Source organism: Pan troglodytes, chromosome 13, assembly GCF_028858775.2.
Source record: "Pan troglodytes isolate AG18354 chromosome 13, NHGRI_mPanTro3-v2.0_pri, whole genome shotgun sequence".
Lineage (NCBI taxonomy): Eukaryota > Metazoa > Chordata > Mammalia > Primates > Hominidae > Pan > Pan troglodytes.
In genome coordinates, this window is record NC_072411.2 from 105,644,432 (window position 1) to 105,660,146 (window position 15,715).

Consider the following 15,715-nt stretch of genomic DNA (forward strand, 5'->3'; position numbering starts at 1 on the left):
TCCTGAGTAGCTGGGATTACGGGCGCCCACGACCATGTGCGACTAATTTTTGTATTTTTAGTAGAGGCAGGGTTTCAACATGTTGCCCAGGCTGGTCTCGAACTTCTGACCTCAGGTGATCCGCCCGCTTCGGCCTCCCAAAGTGCTGGGATTACAGGCGCGAGCCACCGCTCCTGGCCATACTGATCTCTTTGGAAAGAGGATTTGTGTTAGTATAAACAGGTTCCAGAGGCTCAGTTAATAATTATTTTGTCTAAACTTTATTCAGTGTCCATTAGCATTAATCCAAGGGCAAGAGAGGGAGAACGTCATACTTGGAGCTCTAGAACGTTATAGTAGGTGGGAAGACTTACCTTGCTCATTGATTTTTTGAAGGAATATTACATTTATTTTCAAGTCTAGGTTTATATTCCATGAACCCAGAAGCTTGGATAGGAAATACTGAACTTTGCATAACATATAGTTTTGTTGTCAGCCTGATACGTTCTTAGTTTCAGATACACCACCTCCACCGCCACCTGTGGAAGAACCAGTCTTTGATGAGTCTCCCCCACCTCCTCCTCCTCCAGAAGATTACGAAGAGGAGGAAGCTGCTGTGGTTGAGTATAGTGATCCTTACGCTGAAGAGGACCCACCGTGGGCTCCACGTTCTTACTTGGAAAAGGGTAAGTTTCAGAAGGATATCTGGATAGATGGGAAGAAACCTCTACATAGAAATGAAATTTGCGGTACTGAAGAGAATCTTGTTTATTTTCTACTAAGTGAAGTTCTATTTATTTGTATTTGTGCATTTTTACTGAGTTTACAAGGTTCATGATTTTGAAAGTTACACTAGTAAAATTCTGTGAATATTTGATTTTAAAAAACTGATGGTTATCTATATTGTTCCTATTGGACATGCTTTTTATGAATGGTTTCTATCAGTGTTTTTCTGTTTTCCTTTGGCCTCAGGAAGATTATTTTTCCACATTATTATTCCTACCTCCATGCTGTAGAACATTAGTTTGTGTCACCTTATAATCAGATACTTCAGTTTAAATGTCTCCACATGAAACTTTCTTCCACAGAATAATGGTTTCTCAGTTTCTTTGCCAAGTAATATTGGGCATTTCTTTTAGTGAAAAGCTTCTTTGATATTAGCTAATTATGATGTAGCACTTTGGGATACAAGCTTTCAAATCCATCAAGACTAATCAGCTCAGAAAAAAATGTGTGCTGTCTGGAAGGAAATTTTCTTTTAAGAAAATCAAAGCTACTAACCCACTGAGTCTCAAAGCTGGCTACACATTAGAATCACTTGGAGAGCTTTTATAAAGAAATAATAGGCTTCCACTTTTGGCCAAGAGAGAGCAACAGTAATCAGGTGTACCCTCCCTCCTAAAACAGGAATTTTAAAACCCCACAAAATAATGGTTTTCAGACATTGAACAACAGGCACTGGAGAGAAGGAAATTAATTTTTTTCTTTATGTAGTTACTATAAATACCCCATGTGATCAAGAAAGTAAAGGAGAACATGAACATGAGAGAGACGTGGAATATATCTTTAAAAAGAGAGAGAGAGAGAAAGAGAAACATAATATTTCTGGAGACGAAAAACACATGCTGCAGAAGAAAGCATTAGCAACCTTGATGCCATGACAATAGAAACTATCCAAAATAAGGCACAGAGAAGAAAGTGGAAAAAAAGGCAAAAAGGAAAACAGAGCAACAGATAATGTGAGACAAGGTCAGATAGTCTTTATGTATGTGTAATTGGAGTCCCCAGGAGATGTGAGAGGAAAAAGAGTTGAAACAATCATAGACAAAATATTTCCACATTTGATGAAAACTATATTAGTTGTGTATTGCTACCTAACAAGTTATTCCAAAAATTTAGTGGCTTAAACAAAACATCCATTATCTCCCAGTTTCTCTGTGTGGCTCAGCTGGGCCCTCTTGTTCAGGGACTCTTCACACGGCTGCAATCAAGGTATCAGCTGAGGCTGCAATGATCTCAGGGCTTGACTGAGGGAGACTGCTTTCAGGCTTACTGGTGGTTATTGGCAGGATTTAGTTCCTTGTGGGTTGTTGGCCTGAGGGCCTCGGCTTCTTCATTGGCTGTTGGCCAGAGGCTGCCCACAATTCTGGATCACATAGGCTTCTCCGTAGGGCAGCTCACAACATGGCAGCTAACTTCATTAGAATGAACAAGCAAGAAGCGCCAAAAAGAGAATGCAAGCAAGACACTAGTCCTTTTTTCACCTTAACCCAGAAGCGATGACCTGTCATTTTTGCCATTTTCTGTTCATTAAAGCAAGTTAATAGGATTAGTCAACACTGAAGGGGTAGGGATTACATAAAGGCATGAATACTATGAGGCAGAAATCATTGGGAGCTGTTTTAGAAGTTGTCTCCCACAAAACTATAAACTCACAGATCCAAGAAGTTCAATAAACCCCAAATAGAAGAAAAGAAAATCTTGCCAAGGCACATCATAATCAATTTGCTAAAAACCAGTACCTTAGAAAATCTTAAAGATAATCAGAGGAAAAATGACATATTACATACAGAGGAACAAAGATAAGAATGACTGCATGGTTCTCATCAAAAAGCTGTTAAGTCAGAGAATTGAGCAAAATCTTCAAAGTAATGAAGGAAAATGTCAACCCAGTGTTCTTTACTTAGCAAAAATATCCTTCCTAAATTAAAGATCTTTTTTTTTTTTTTTTTTTTTTTTTTTTTGAGACGGAGTTTCGCTCTTGTTGCCCAGGCTGGAGTGCAATGGCGTGATCTCAGCTCACAGCAACCTCCACCTCCCGGGTTCACGCCATTCTTCTGCCTCAGCCTCCCGAGTAGCTGGGACTACAGGCGCCTGCCACCATGCCTGGCTAATTTTTTGTATTTTTTTTTTTTTGGTAGAGACGGGGTTTCACCGTGTTAGCCAGGATGGTCTCGATCTCCTGACCTCGTGATCTGCCCACCTCTGCCTCCCAAAGTGCTGGGATTACAGGCGTGAGCCACTGCGCCCAGCCTGTGCTTTGTATTTTATGTGGTTTGCCTTGTTTAATATAAGAATGCTTTGGGCTGTAATCCCAGCACTTTGGGAGGCTGAGGCGGGCCGAACACCTGAGGTTGGGAGTTGGAGACCAGCCTGACCAACATGGAGAAACCCCGTCTCTACTAAAAGTACAAAATTAGCTGGGCATGGTGATGCATGCCTGTAATCCCAGCTACTCGGGAGGCTGAGGCAGGAGAATCACTTGAACTCCAGAGGCGGAGGTTGCGGAGAGCTGAGATCGCACCATTGCACTCCAGCCTGGGCAACAAGAGCGAAACTCCATCTCCAAGAAAAACATGCTTTGAAATGTTAGCTCTATTGTAATTCCCATTATATAGTTGAATAAAAAGAAGCCTAGGAAAGTTAAGTATGTACTGTAAACTATAATAGTTAAGTGTTAGAATTGGGATTTGACTGGGTGGTATAACTCTAGACCCCACACTCTTAATCATTGTCCTAAACGTGAGCTCTGGCATCTGGCAGACCTAGGATTGAGTCTTGGCTTTACATTTTATGAGCATTAAGTCCTCCCTGGAAAACTTCTTTTTTACTGCCCGTTTTGTATCTCTTAACTTTTGTAAAGCCATCTATTCTTTTGTTCTTCTGGCTCAGTGATACAGCTTTTAGCTAGAAGTATAAATGATATATAGGAATTGTCAGATAACATTTCTGTCTTCACAAGACTGTGACAGTCCCTTTTTTTTTTTTTTGAGACGGAGTCTTGCTCTGTTGCCCAGGCTGGAGTGCAGTGGCACGATCTTGGCTCACTGCAAGCTCTGCCTCCCAGGTTCACGCCATTCTCCTGCCTCAGCCTCCCGAGTAGGTGGGACTACAGGCACCTGCCAGCACGCCCGGCTAATTTTTTGTATTTTTAGTAGAGACAGGGTTTCACCATGTTAGCCAGGATGGTCTCAATCTCCTGACCTTGTGATCCGCCCACCTTGGCCTCCCAAAGTGCTGGGATTACAGGTGTGAGCCACCACGCCCAGCCGACAGTCCCTTATCTGGTTCATCTTCGTACCTCTAAAAGTCAGCATGGATGCTCTATTAATGATTGTTAAAAAATGAATAGTGCCATTAATTCTTTCTGGGGAATTCCTAGAAAGCTTCTGAGAGAACATGGCGTTCTTGGTGCCTTGAATGATGAATAGGAGTTTCTCAGGCAGAGAAGAGACAAAGGAAGGGCCTTCCAAGCTGAGGGAATCACCTGAGTGAGAGGGCATGGCTGTTTGGGGCAGAGCAGTGTCCAGTGCATGAGGGTGGGGGTGGGTTGTAGGGAGAGAGGGTGATATGAGCACGCAAAGGGAATAAATTGTAATTAGGTGGTGGGTGGCTAAAAATGACAATGCGAAGGTGTTGGATTAAAAAAAAAATCTGGTAGTAGAGGGAAATTATGGAGGATTTTTAAAAAGGTTAATGATAATATCCATCTACTTACGTAACTTTTTTTGGAGATACCTGATAATAGTGTAGAGTGCATTGGAGAGGAAAAGTAGGAGTTGTAAAGACCATTTTGGATAAACTTTGAAGCAAGGGATAACGGCCTCAACCAAGGTAGTGGTGCTGAAAAGATTGTTTACATAAATAAGCAGATACAAATAGAAGGATTTTTCAAGTGGCATTGTAACTGCACTTTTCAAAGTTATTTGCCAAAAATCAAATAACCTATCTTCAAAAATCATGTTTGATGATGTATCATCAAGGTCTTTCTTAAATTTTATTGAAAGCAAAGGAATAAGAGCCACCTGATTTGCAAACAGATAGAGTTACTCAGTGGAGTAATTCTTTTAATATGAGCACCATTATTTTGAATGGTCCCTTTGGCACCCAGTGTTTTGTACTTTAAGACAGTGCACCACTGTGCTTTTTTTAAGTAGAAGGACAAAAAAGATATAAAAACTTTTATGACTGCTTGACTGAAGGTATGATCTCAAGCAGATCAATTTTAGGAAGCAGTACTTAAGATTAGAAAATCTAGAAAGAGGCCAGGCATGGTGGCTCACGCCTGTAATCCCAGCACTTTGGGAGGCCAAGGCCGGCAGATGACAAGGTCAAGAGATCAAGACCATCCAGCCAACATGGTGAAACCCCACCTCTACTACAAGTTCAAAAATTAGCTGGGTGTGGTGGTGCACGCCTGTAGTCCCAGCTACTCAGGAGGCTGAGGCAGGAGAATCACTTGAACCCAGGAGGTGGAGCTTGCAGTAAGCCAAGATCACTCGCCACCGCACTCCAGCCTGGCAACAGAGTGAGAATCTGTCTCAAAAAAAAAAAAAATCTAGAAAGAGAGCCAGTTGCATGTGGTGGCTCACACCTGTAATCCCTTAAAGTGCTGTAAAGCACTTTAAGAGGCTGAGGCCGGCGGATTGCTTGAGACAAGGAGTTCAAGACCAGCCTGGGCAACATGGCGATACCCTCGTCTCTACAAAAAATTAGAAAACTTAGCCAGACATGGTGGTGCATGCCTGTAGTTCAGCTACTCTGGAGGCTGAGGTGGGAGCATCACCTGAGCCCAGGAGTTTGAAGGCTGCAATGAGCTGCGATTGCACCACTGCCTGGGCGACAGTAAGACTCTGTCTCAATAAAAAGAAAAAAAATCTCGAGAGTCCCTATAAACTATCTGCCACCCACACTGCTTAGAAAATCTCAGGTACCCTGAGTGATAAATGTAATCAATTTTAAAGATGGGTGCACTAACTGGGGCAGTGACTATGATGATGGAGAGAAGTCGAGTGTTGGTATTTGGGAGATTTAGAAGGTGGAATTAACAGGACTTGGGGATGTCGGGGAAGGTGACTGAGGGGAAGGCAAAGATGACTCCTAGTTTCCTGGCTCCACAGAAGCGTAGTAATCAGAGAACTGGGAGAAGACACTGTCATGGAAGCCATGGAGGAAAATGTCAAGAAGCAGGCAGAGGTAATCATCATTGCCAAACACTACAGGAACATTAGACAAAGAACTGAGAAGAGGCTCAAAAGTAGAAGGCCAGTTTTTTTCAAGTGAATAGTTTCATTGGAGTGGTAGGGGCAGAAGGAATATGGCTGTATTAGTTAAGCAGCATTATTTTCATTGAAACAGCATCTCCAGTGGGTTCTAAAACATTTCTTAGAATACATTAAGTGGTTTAACCAACTCTTCATTGATAGTGTCCAGGTTAACTTTGCTCTACCTCAGGACAGGTTATAACATAAATTCCAAAGTATGTTAAATGTTTTGCTGGCTTAGGATGAACTTTTTTCCATATAAATAAAATGATGTCAACTCACAATATGTAATTTAATACAAACAGTATATTGAAATGGATAATCTTACTAGCATTTTGATTTTTCCAGTGGCTTGCTAGTTTAGGGTACTTAATTGTTAGGTGTGGTTGCTAATACCCTACAATATTTGGTGGTCAGTCTTTTTAGTTCAGATCAGTCACTTCTATGTAACATGCTCCTTTTGGACCTTTTTGTTTTACATTGTTATTTTAGTATCACCTTAATTTTTTCCCCAATATGTATTTAAGTTATCTTTATTACTCACTGTGTAACTGAATAATATAGAATATAGATGTATTTAGAAGTATCCAAAAAGCTAGGCCTTGTGTTAGGCGCTAGGGATACACAGAGATGAGTGATGGGCCCTTACCTCCAGGAGTTTATAGTGTAGAGAGTTTTATGTTTAGATCGCTCCTCTTTGTTTCAATTTACTATTTTAGGAGAGAGAAGATCATCTGGGTCCTTTTTTTTCTGAGACGGAGTCTCGCTCTGTCGCTCAGGCTAGAGTGCAGTGGTGCAATCTCGGCTCACTGCAACCTCCGCCTCCCAGGTTCACGCCATTCTCCTGCCTCAGCCCCACGAGTAGCTGGGACTACAGGTGCCGGCCACCATGCCTGCTAAATTTTGCATTTTTAGTAGAGGCGGGGTTTCACCATATTGGCCAGGCTGGTCTCGAACCTGACCTTGTGATCTGCCCACCTCGGCCTTCCAAAGTGCTGGGATTACAGGCGTGAGCCACCGCGCCCAGCCCAATCTGGGTCCTTTTCTGCTGGCGTGGTACCATTATTCTTTGCTTATCTTTAACTCTGCAGCATACTTCATATAAAATTGTAGGATTAAAATTAAAAAGAGAAACATTTAAGCTAAGAAGTTTTTTTCAGTTTTACAGACCTTCATAAAATATTCTAGAATGTCTTCAATTGAAATGCTAAATATGAACAATGTACTTTGAAATTTAGAATGTATTTTTACTTTAGCAGAAACATTTAGAAGAACAATGTAAGTCCTTTTCTGTTTCAATCATAACTGCACAAAAACCAGATGTCTAGCATTTCAAGTTTTTTCTTAAATGTGCTTTGTCAGTTCCCCATATGATTTTGATACTATGCATGATATACATGCATAATTGGAAAAAGTGACTTTCTTCCCTATTGCCAAAACCAGTTTTCCAGACTAAATAAAATCTAGACAGATTTTACATTTCTCAACATCGGTATTTTGAATATTGGTGAAAACACAGATACTTTATTACACCGCTTTAGAGTTACTTTGATAAAAGTTTGTTGCACTAAATCAAGAGTATTTTGCTTTTTGATGAATGGCTTTACAGTAAAGAATTAGATGAAGTAAACTGCTGGTGTATATCTTTCCCTGGAGTGAAGTAAACTACTGGTGTATATCTTTCCCTGGAGTGAAAATGAATATTCATTTAAAAATTACTTATCAGGGTCTCGTTCTGTCACCTGGGCTGGAGTGCAGTGGTACGTTCAGTGCTTACTGCAGCCTCAACCTTCTGGGCTCAAGCGATCCTCCTGCTTCAGCCTCCCAAGTAGCTGGGACCACAGACGTGCACCACCATGCCTGGCTAATTTATTGTTTTTATTTTTTTAGAGACAGGGTTTTGCCATGTTTCCCGGACCAGTCTTGAACTCATGGCCTCAAGTGATTCTCCTGCCTCGGCCTCCCAAAGTTCTGGGATTATAGGTGTGAGCCACAGTGCTCAGCCAGAAAGTGAATATTCTTCACAGCATATTTCTGATTTTTGAAAAAGTTAATTTTAAAATAGTGAATACTAATTTTGGCAAAAGAAAAAGCTGAACAGTTGTTAAAACTCTCAGCTCTCTACCATTATAAACAGTCTCTGGAATCATGTTTAGTGTAAATTCTATCTAATCTAGTTTCTACTTTTGATTTGTTTTGAGACAGTCTCACTCTGTTACCCAGGCTAGAGTGCAGTGGGAAAATCACGGCTTATTTCAGCCTCAACTTTGCTGAGCTCAGGTGATTCTCCCAAGTAGCTGGGACCACAGGCACGTGCTACCATGCCAGGCTAATTTTTTTTTTTTTTTTTTTTGTATTTTTTTTTTTTGGTAGAGATGGGGTTTTGCCATGTTGCTTAGGCTGGCAATTTCTACATTTTAAAGAAGAAAATGAATGTAGATAGAGCTTACTAACTTTCCACTTCTAAGCATCTCTGTTACAACAGGCTTCATATTCTCTTCTGAATTACTTTTCATGGGTTTGCATTTCTTTTTCTTTTATTTTTCTTTTTTGAGACAAGAGTCTCACTCTGTCACCAAGGCTGGAGGGAAGTGTTGCGATCTCAGCTCACTCAAGTGATTCTCTTGCCTCAGCCTCCCAAGTAGCTGGGATTACAGGCGCCCACCACCACACTTGGCTAATTTTTGTATTTTTAGTAGAGACGGGGTTTCACCATGTTGGCCAGGCTGGTCTAGAACTTCTGATGTCAGCAGTCTGCCTGCCTTGGCCTCCCAAAGTGGTGGGATTACAGGCGTGAGCTACCGCACCTGGCTGGATTTGCATTTCTTTAAGCATCAGGAATGTTGTCTTTCCTTAAAAAAACACTAGAAAATATTAGGTTGACTAGAAATGCTAAATATTCTAAATTGTATTTTCTGGGTTTTTTTGTATTTTCTTATATTTAAACTTGTATGCCATTTAACTACATTTGATTGTGTTCAGGCATTTGGTTATATATTGAGAAATGCACACTGATCTCTTCCTAGCAAGGATCTTCTAAAGTATTTTCTGACCAGGTGCAGGTGGCTCACGCCTGTAATCCCAGCACTTTGGGAGGCCGAGGCAAGTGGATCACCTGAGGTCAGGAGTTCAAGACCAGCTTGGCCAACATGGCAAAACCCCGTCTCTACTAAAAATACAAAAATTAGCTGTGCGTGGTGGTGGGCGCCTGTAATCCCAGCACTTGGGAGGCTGAGGCAGGAGAATCGCTTGAACCTGGGATGTGGAGGTTGCAGTGAACCGAGATAGTGCCACTGCACTCCAGCCTGGGCGATAAGAGTGAGACTGTCTCAAAAAAAAAAAAAAAAAAAAAAAAAAAAAAAATTCTGGTGTTCCTACAATATCACTATAATGGAAAATATTCACAATTTAAGGAAGCTATTTAATTTTTATTAAAACAGGCCAGAAACAAATTTTCTTTAGGGCACATTATATCAGAAGTCCCTGTTGTAGTTTGTTTCTCATTGATTTATGTGAGGCACAAGGTTGCATGAGAAACTAACAAAGACAGTGTGTTTGTCTTGGAACAATGGATAGGTGGAGATTTCATTGAGTGGTATAAAAAAGGTACAGAAGATGAAGAGGTTGGAGCAAAAGATAATTCTTCAAGTGGAATTGAGGATGTTACAGGGCATCCCAGTATAACTAAACTGTTGAAATTGATATAATACTTGGGAACCAGAGATTATCTGGTTGAAATAAGATAACAGTTGAAATAACCACTGAGATAATGACTCAAAGAGCCAAGTTACCAAGTGATTTAAGCAATGAAAATCACAGGAGGGCTTATAGGTATCTGATTTTCTTGGCACTTTTAGTCTGTTATTATAGTTATATTAAATTGGTGACATAGTGCAGCATATGTTTTGAAAAAATATATGTAGCGGACTCCCATCATTCATACATTTAACTTGGGGAAATTCAACCACCATTCTACTTAGCGAAGAGGCATAGGCTCCAGAGAGAGTGAGAAAGGAGACAGAAATCTGCTGTTCCATTAGTCTGGTTTCTCACTTGACTCTCATAGTGTATCTCATTGCCCTAGTATAATTCTAAGGTAAAGAAAAGCTTTAAAAAAAAAAAACAAACCACAATATGGTATCTCAACACAAACTCAAATGAAGAAACAGCCATCTTTCTTGATTCTAGGATTGTGTACCTCTTCAATGAGGTACTTCCCTGTAGGCTCTTAAAAGGTCATCAAAAGCACATTTGATTAAATGTGCTTTTTCCCCATTTGTACTCAATTTAGAGCCTAACATCCCTAGAAAATGGAATTTCATTGTATATGACTGGGTATTACTTAGAAAAAAAAACATGTAAGTTTTGGTTGGTGTTTAGAAAGTCACCATGTTTGAGTGCTACAGGATTTGGGAACAGATAGCTATTCACTGGCTTGGTTCTGTCTTTCTAGGAATATTACTGTCTTTCACATCCTGTTTTGTTTTCTTCCCTCCTAGTTGTGGCAATTTATGACTATACAAAAGACAAGGAAGATGAGCTGTCCTTTCAGGAAGGAGCCATTATTTATGTCATCAAGAAGAATGACGATGGTTGGTATGAGGGAGTTATGAATGGAGTGACTGGGCTTTTTCCTGGGAATTACGTTGAGTCTATCATGCATTATTCTGAGTAAAGCTCAGCAGGGCTGTGCTTGCCTCACAGGAATAGTCAGGTCTTCCCAGATTATCTGAAGGCCCTGGGGATTCCACTCCAGTAAAGTAGAATGAAGGATACAAATGATAAAAATTACACTTTTTTTTTTGGTTTATTCCCCAGTATTAAAAACAAAGCAAGCTGAGTCTGAACAAATGGATCTTTCCGCCATCATTTGTACAATGCTGAGCTGTCTGGATTGAAATAAAATGACCATTTTTATATATGTCAAAGGTATAACAGCATAACTGTGTAGCCAAAACAAAATCAGATTAAGACTGATTCAGAAAAATCTGGGATCTTTCTCAGGAATACTGTATACCCTTGGGATTTCTCCTCCTGCAGAATCTGTGGCATTGGATGTTCTTCATTGCCTGTGCTAAGGGGTTAACCTCATGGCCCAGTGGGTACCCCAGCCCCTCCTTTTCTTCCACTTGTATGAAGAGGAGGGAACCAACATTTAAATACCACACTTAACCATTTTTACAATTATTTCAGATGGCTTTTTTCCTCTGTGACACTGTAAATTCTGCATTCTCTCAGCACTTGAGTGCACCAAACGAGTGAATGCTGAACTCACTTGCATCCCTTCATGTTTCTGTTTGTGGATTATAAGGATGATGAAATGTGAAAGTCTCCCAACACTCTGAGGGTGGTGAACGATTGCCACCCATTTGATTTTAATGTGCTGCTGCATGAGACTGCATTGTTGCTAATGGCCAGTGTACCCAGATGTGAAGTGTGGTAGGCTGGTTCATATGTGGAGGTGGGTGTGTGAAGCTAGACACGAAGGTCCCTAAGGTTCTGAAGAGACTTGAGCTGTGGAAATGCTCTTAGCAGGCATCCCGAACCCCTGCCTTCGGTGCTGTTTTGAGGAGTAGGATCTTGGAGTTCAGACCAACTATGACTATCATTTCCTTCACTATCTAGAAAAACGCTATTCTACTTTGGAAGAGAATAGTAGTTATTTTCAAGTCTCCTGACAGTCACTGGGAGTACAAGGTTTGCTAATGTGCTCTCTGGACGTTATTAATGGCCAGTATTAGTTGCTGCTGTATTACTGACTCGCTTAGCTGTAGAAAGGGTAATACTCTCCTGATTTTGTATGATTGGACTCTTAAGTAGCTGCTGTTAGTCAGAATTAAAACCCATCTCAGACTAAGAATATAATGAATAAGATTAATAGGCCAAAATATGTATCTAATCACATTGATAAAAATTAATATAACTTTGACACAATAAAACACATTTCCCCCATCTGTACAATAAATACAGCTTCAAATTCAATGGAGTCTGTAGGGCAGATAACTTTAATCATCACTACTGTAGTCAGTATAAGAAATGTTGAAAAAAGTCCAGGAGGGCTTGTCTCTTTGTGCGTGGTCACTGTGATGTTGGGCCAGCTCCTGTTCAGGTCCAGAGCTGCTAACGTGGGTTCTACTCAGTCCCAGTGACTTGGCCAGAATAGAGCTTTGCCAGGTAACTGCCCTGTGCTAGGTGAAAGGGGAAAAGCAGTAGCTGGATATATTTCAAATGAGGTCTTGAACAAGTTCAGAAAGCGGAACTTGATTGAAAAGTGAACAAGTGTAGTAGTGTGTGAGAAAACTCAGATGGTGTCGGATGCAGAAGTTAATATTCCACTTATGTTATCTGAGCATTAAAAATCATCAGCATTTAACTGAGACCCCGCTATAGAGTTTCCTTATCAAGACTTTTTGGTTTTAAAGTTGTTTTTAATGCATTGCAAGTTACAATAGCTATTTTGCTTTTAGATTTTTCCCAGCACTTTGTATTTATTAGCTTTCATTAACTTGCCTCCAGTATACATTCCACTTCGTGCTTTTCTTAGGTCATTTCTACATCCCTTATTCCTTGTTTTCCTGCAGTGTAATGGCCCTGAATGTCCTCTGAGCCTTCAGCTCCATTATGGACCCAAACTAGACTATACTTGGATAAGTTAAGCTCTTCTTCGTGTACTGGTCTATAATTAGAAAAACTGTTTTAAATTAGATGTTCCCATTATTTATTTAAACAGCTTTTTGCTGAGAAAGCTTAGTGGATTAATGAGGCAGAGGGTGTTTTGAAATCCAATAAATAGTTCCCACAGGCTGGGTGTGGTGGCTTACGCCTGTAATCCCAGCACTTTCGGAGGCCGAGGTGGGTGGATCATGAGGTCAATAAATTGAGACCATCCTGGCCAACATGGTGAAACCCCATCTCTACTAAAAATACAAAAATTAGCTGGGCGTGGTGGCGCACACCTGTAGTCCCAGCTACTTGGGAGGCTGAGGCAGGAGAATCACTTGAACCTGGGAGGCGGAGGTTGCAGTGAGCCGAGATTGTGCCACTGCACTCCAGCGTGGTGACAGAGCGAGACTCCATCAAAAAAAAAAAAAAAAAGTTCCCACAGCTCACCACTACAGAAGCAGGGAAGACAACTATGCAGAAAACAGAGTTAGTGGTGGTCAGCAGGAATGCAGCTGGTCTTTTGGACCCCTACTGGATGGGGGCAGTGCAGAAGACACTGGTGAAGTCCTTTATACTGAAGACCTGTGGTTGGGAGCAGGGGGAGTCCATGGGTCTGCTGATTTTTTTCCCCTATTTAGTACTAATGTGTGTGTGATCTTTGTTTTACAAACAATACCTTTTGGGTTTTCTGCATATTTTAAAATTTTTGTACAGTTTTGAATTCTATAGATTGTCTTGGAAGGATACTGTGTGATGGGCCAGGCACACAGTAATTGGAGACTTTTAATGTATGTAATATTTCATAGATTGCATGCTATTAATCGTCTGTGAGGGTAGTATTTTTTGTTTTATTGTAAGTTTCCCTTTTTTTATAAATTAAAAGATGGTATTAGGAATTTCAAATGAATGCAGAAAATCTTACATGCTGTGTACTATTAATATTATAACAGACGATCCAAGTCCAAAATCTGACCAATAAAGCAACCATTTTATCAAGATAGAGGGATTCTAATGGGAGAGGGGATTCTTCCCTCCTGAAGTTTGTGTGTCCAGTCCCCTTAAAAAAAATGAATAGTTGTCTTTTCTTGTCATATTAATACTCGAAAGTCCATGGTGGTATTAATGAAAGTACACTTTATTGTTGCCTTTGAACTTAGGGCCAAGGCAATAAATCAGAAACAAAAATAGTGCCAATGTGTCAAAATCTACATCTGAGAGATTCAGCCTCCCATTTGGAATAAATATGAATCTTCTAAGCTATCTTGTTTAATATTTTCCATCATTTAGCTACTTCCTATCTCCCTCAGAGGCGCCTGCTGTTCCCATTTTAGAGTTGACAGTGGCCTGCTAATTTTGCTATGTTCCTAAAAGTTACTGGGTGTGAGACATTTTCATCCCCTCCTTTTTCCTACTGCTGGTGTTTATTATCCAGCTAGACAATATTTTATGCATATTTACCGTGATGTCTGGACCATACCTGCGCTCCTTGGCAGTTTATGTTGAAGATAACTAAAGATTTTTCTCTTTGGGAGGCATCAAAATGATGGTAGTTTGCTTTTATCTTTTTATGTTCATTTTCTTTTAGTAGGTGACCTTTCTGCATTAAGAACTGTTTTTATCTTTTACTACCTTTTCTTTTCTCCTTTGTGGAGAGAGCATGACATGTCCTGAAGGTCACCTTTGCCTTTGAAAAAGGTTTGATGGAGGAATTCACAGGTGACTGACAAGTCTTTGAAAAGAATGGGATCTGTTCACTTCTGGTCTTTTTGGCCGGGAACTTCTGATTGGTGTTAAGGTGGTAATTTCCCCCATATGATTTAGAATCACTGAGTTTGAGCTAGATGAAATTTTTAAAATTTCTGGTTGTCTCATTAGACTGATGAGGTGAGTTTTCTTCTTCATATGAACAGCTAGTTAATAACAGCAGAGTTCTCACTCAGTGCTCAGTACTTAATTTTCCACTGCACCACAACTGTCTTAACTAAATGTGCTGTATTTTTCTTTAAAAGTTAAGAGTTCTATTTGGTGTTTTCAGGAATATACTTGAAAAGACATGCCATGTTTTGGTAAATACCATCAGAGTTGTGTAAAGGCGTGTACTAAGTGCAACCTTAATTTGTGGAAATAATCTTCATTTACCCCTCCTAAAACTACACTCAGTATAAACACTTTCCCATAAGGTGTGTGCAGTAAAAATGTTATATTACTCCAACACTGGCAGGAGCACAGCACAGCAGCCTTATTGGAGAGAGCCTTATAAAAGTGATTAAATGGAGGCATCGAGCTCATTACATTTAAGTTTACTTTGTGCTGACCTTTGTTCCTGTTTTGAGAATCTCATATAATTATTAAAAAAAAAAATTACAACGAAACGGCGGGGCCTAGCTGTGTATAAATGATCCTTGCTGAATATCTTAAGGTTTTTTGTAAAAAAAAAAAAAGAAAAACCAACAAAAAAAGCTTATTTTCACATTAAAATGAAACCTCTTTTGCAACTTAAGAATTCTATGGAAAAGCAGTTTTTATCATATTTTGTGTCCATGCACCATTTTTCTTAAAATGGCTTACAAAAAAGAATGTAAACAATTTGTGATCTGGCCAGTTGTACTTTTAGCTCCCAGAGGGAGAGTTGGTGGTATTATGAGTTGAGTAAAAACCATCCAGGGGAACTTGAGGGAGCAGTCTGTTGCCAGTAATGTTCCTTGTGTGCCATTAAACCACCTCCAGATGAGTGGAGGAACATCACTTTTTAATTTTTTAATTGTATTTGGAATTGTTGCCGTGTACTAAGAACTTGACCTAAATAAAATCCCACAAAGTATATTCAGGTGTCTTGTTAACTTATTTATATAAATAACCTCTTTTTCTAAGGTGGTATCTTGAGTTTACGTGTTAGGGATAATCTGACTTTTCTGTTGCTCTAAACCAGGGAGCTGCCTTTTATTACTGAAGAAGTCGTCTTTTTAAATTTTCAAAGATTTAAAATGTTGAGCTTTAAATTTGATCTCAAGTTTCTTCCCTGAAGACAG

The 15,715-nt window shown here is 40.0% G+C and overlaps 1 protein-coding gene across 50 annotated transcripts in view; it reads left to right on the forward strand.

The window, feature by feature from the left end:
- ABI2 (abl interactor 2) overlaps nucleotides 1-15,509 on the forward strand; it is a 101,493-nt gene extending 85,984 nt beyond the window's left edge. For 37 of the 50 annotated variants that reach the window (XM_003949950.6, XM_001173302.8, XM_001173285.8 and 34 more), the window contains 2 exons: nucleotides 492-665; nucleotides 10,523-10,951. In XM_003949950.6, coding sequence (XP_003949999.1) covers nucleotides 492-665; nucleotides 10,523-10,698 — 350 coding nt within the window. In that variant the 3' untranslated portion in view covers nucleotides 10,699-10,951. Of the gene's footprint in view, nucleotides 1-491; nucleotides 666-10,522 lie in introns of all 50 variants that reach the window. The other 13 variants (XM_054680098.2, XM_054680102.2, XM_054680108.2 and 10 more) reach the window with 1 other exon arrangement.
- The last annotated feature ends 206 nt before the right edge of the window (nucleotides 15,510-15,715 follow it).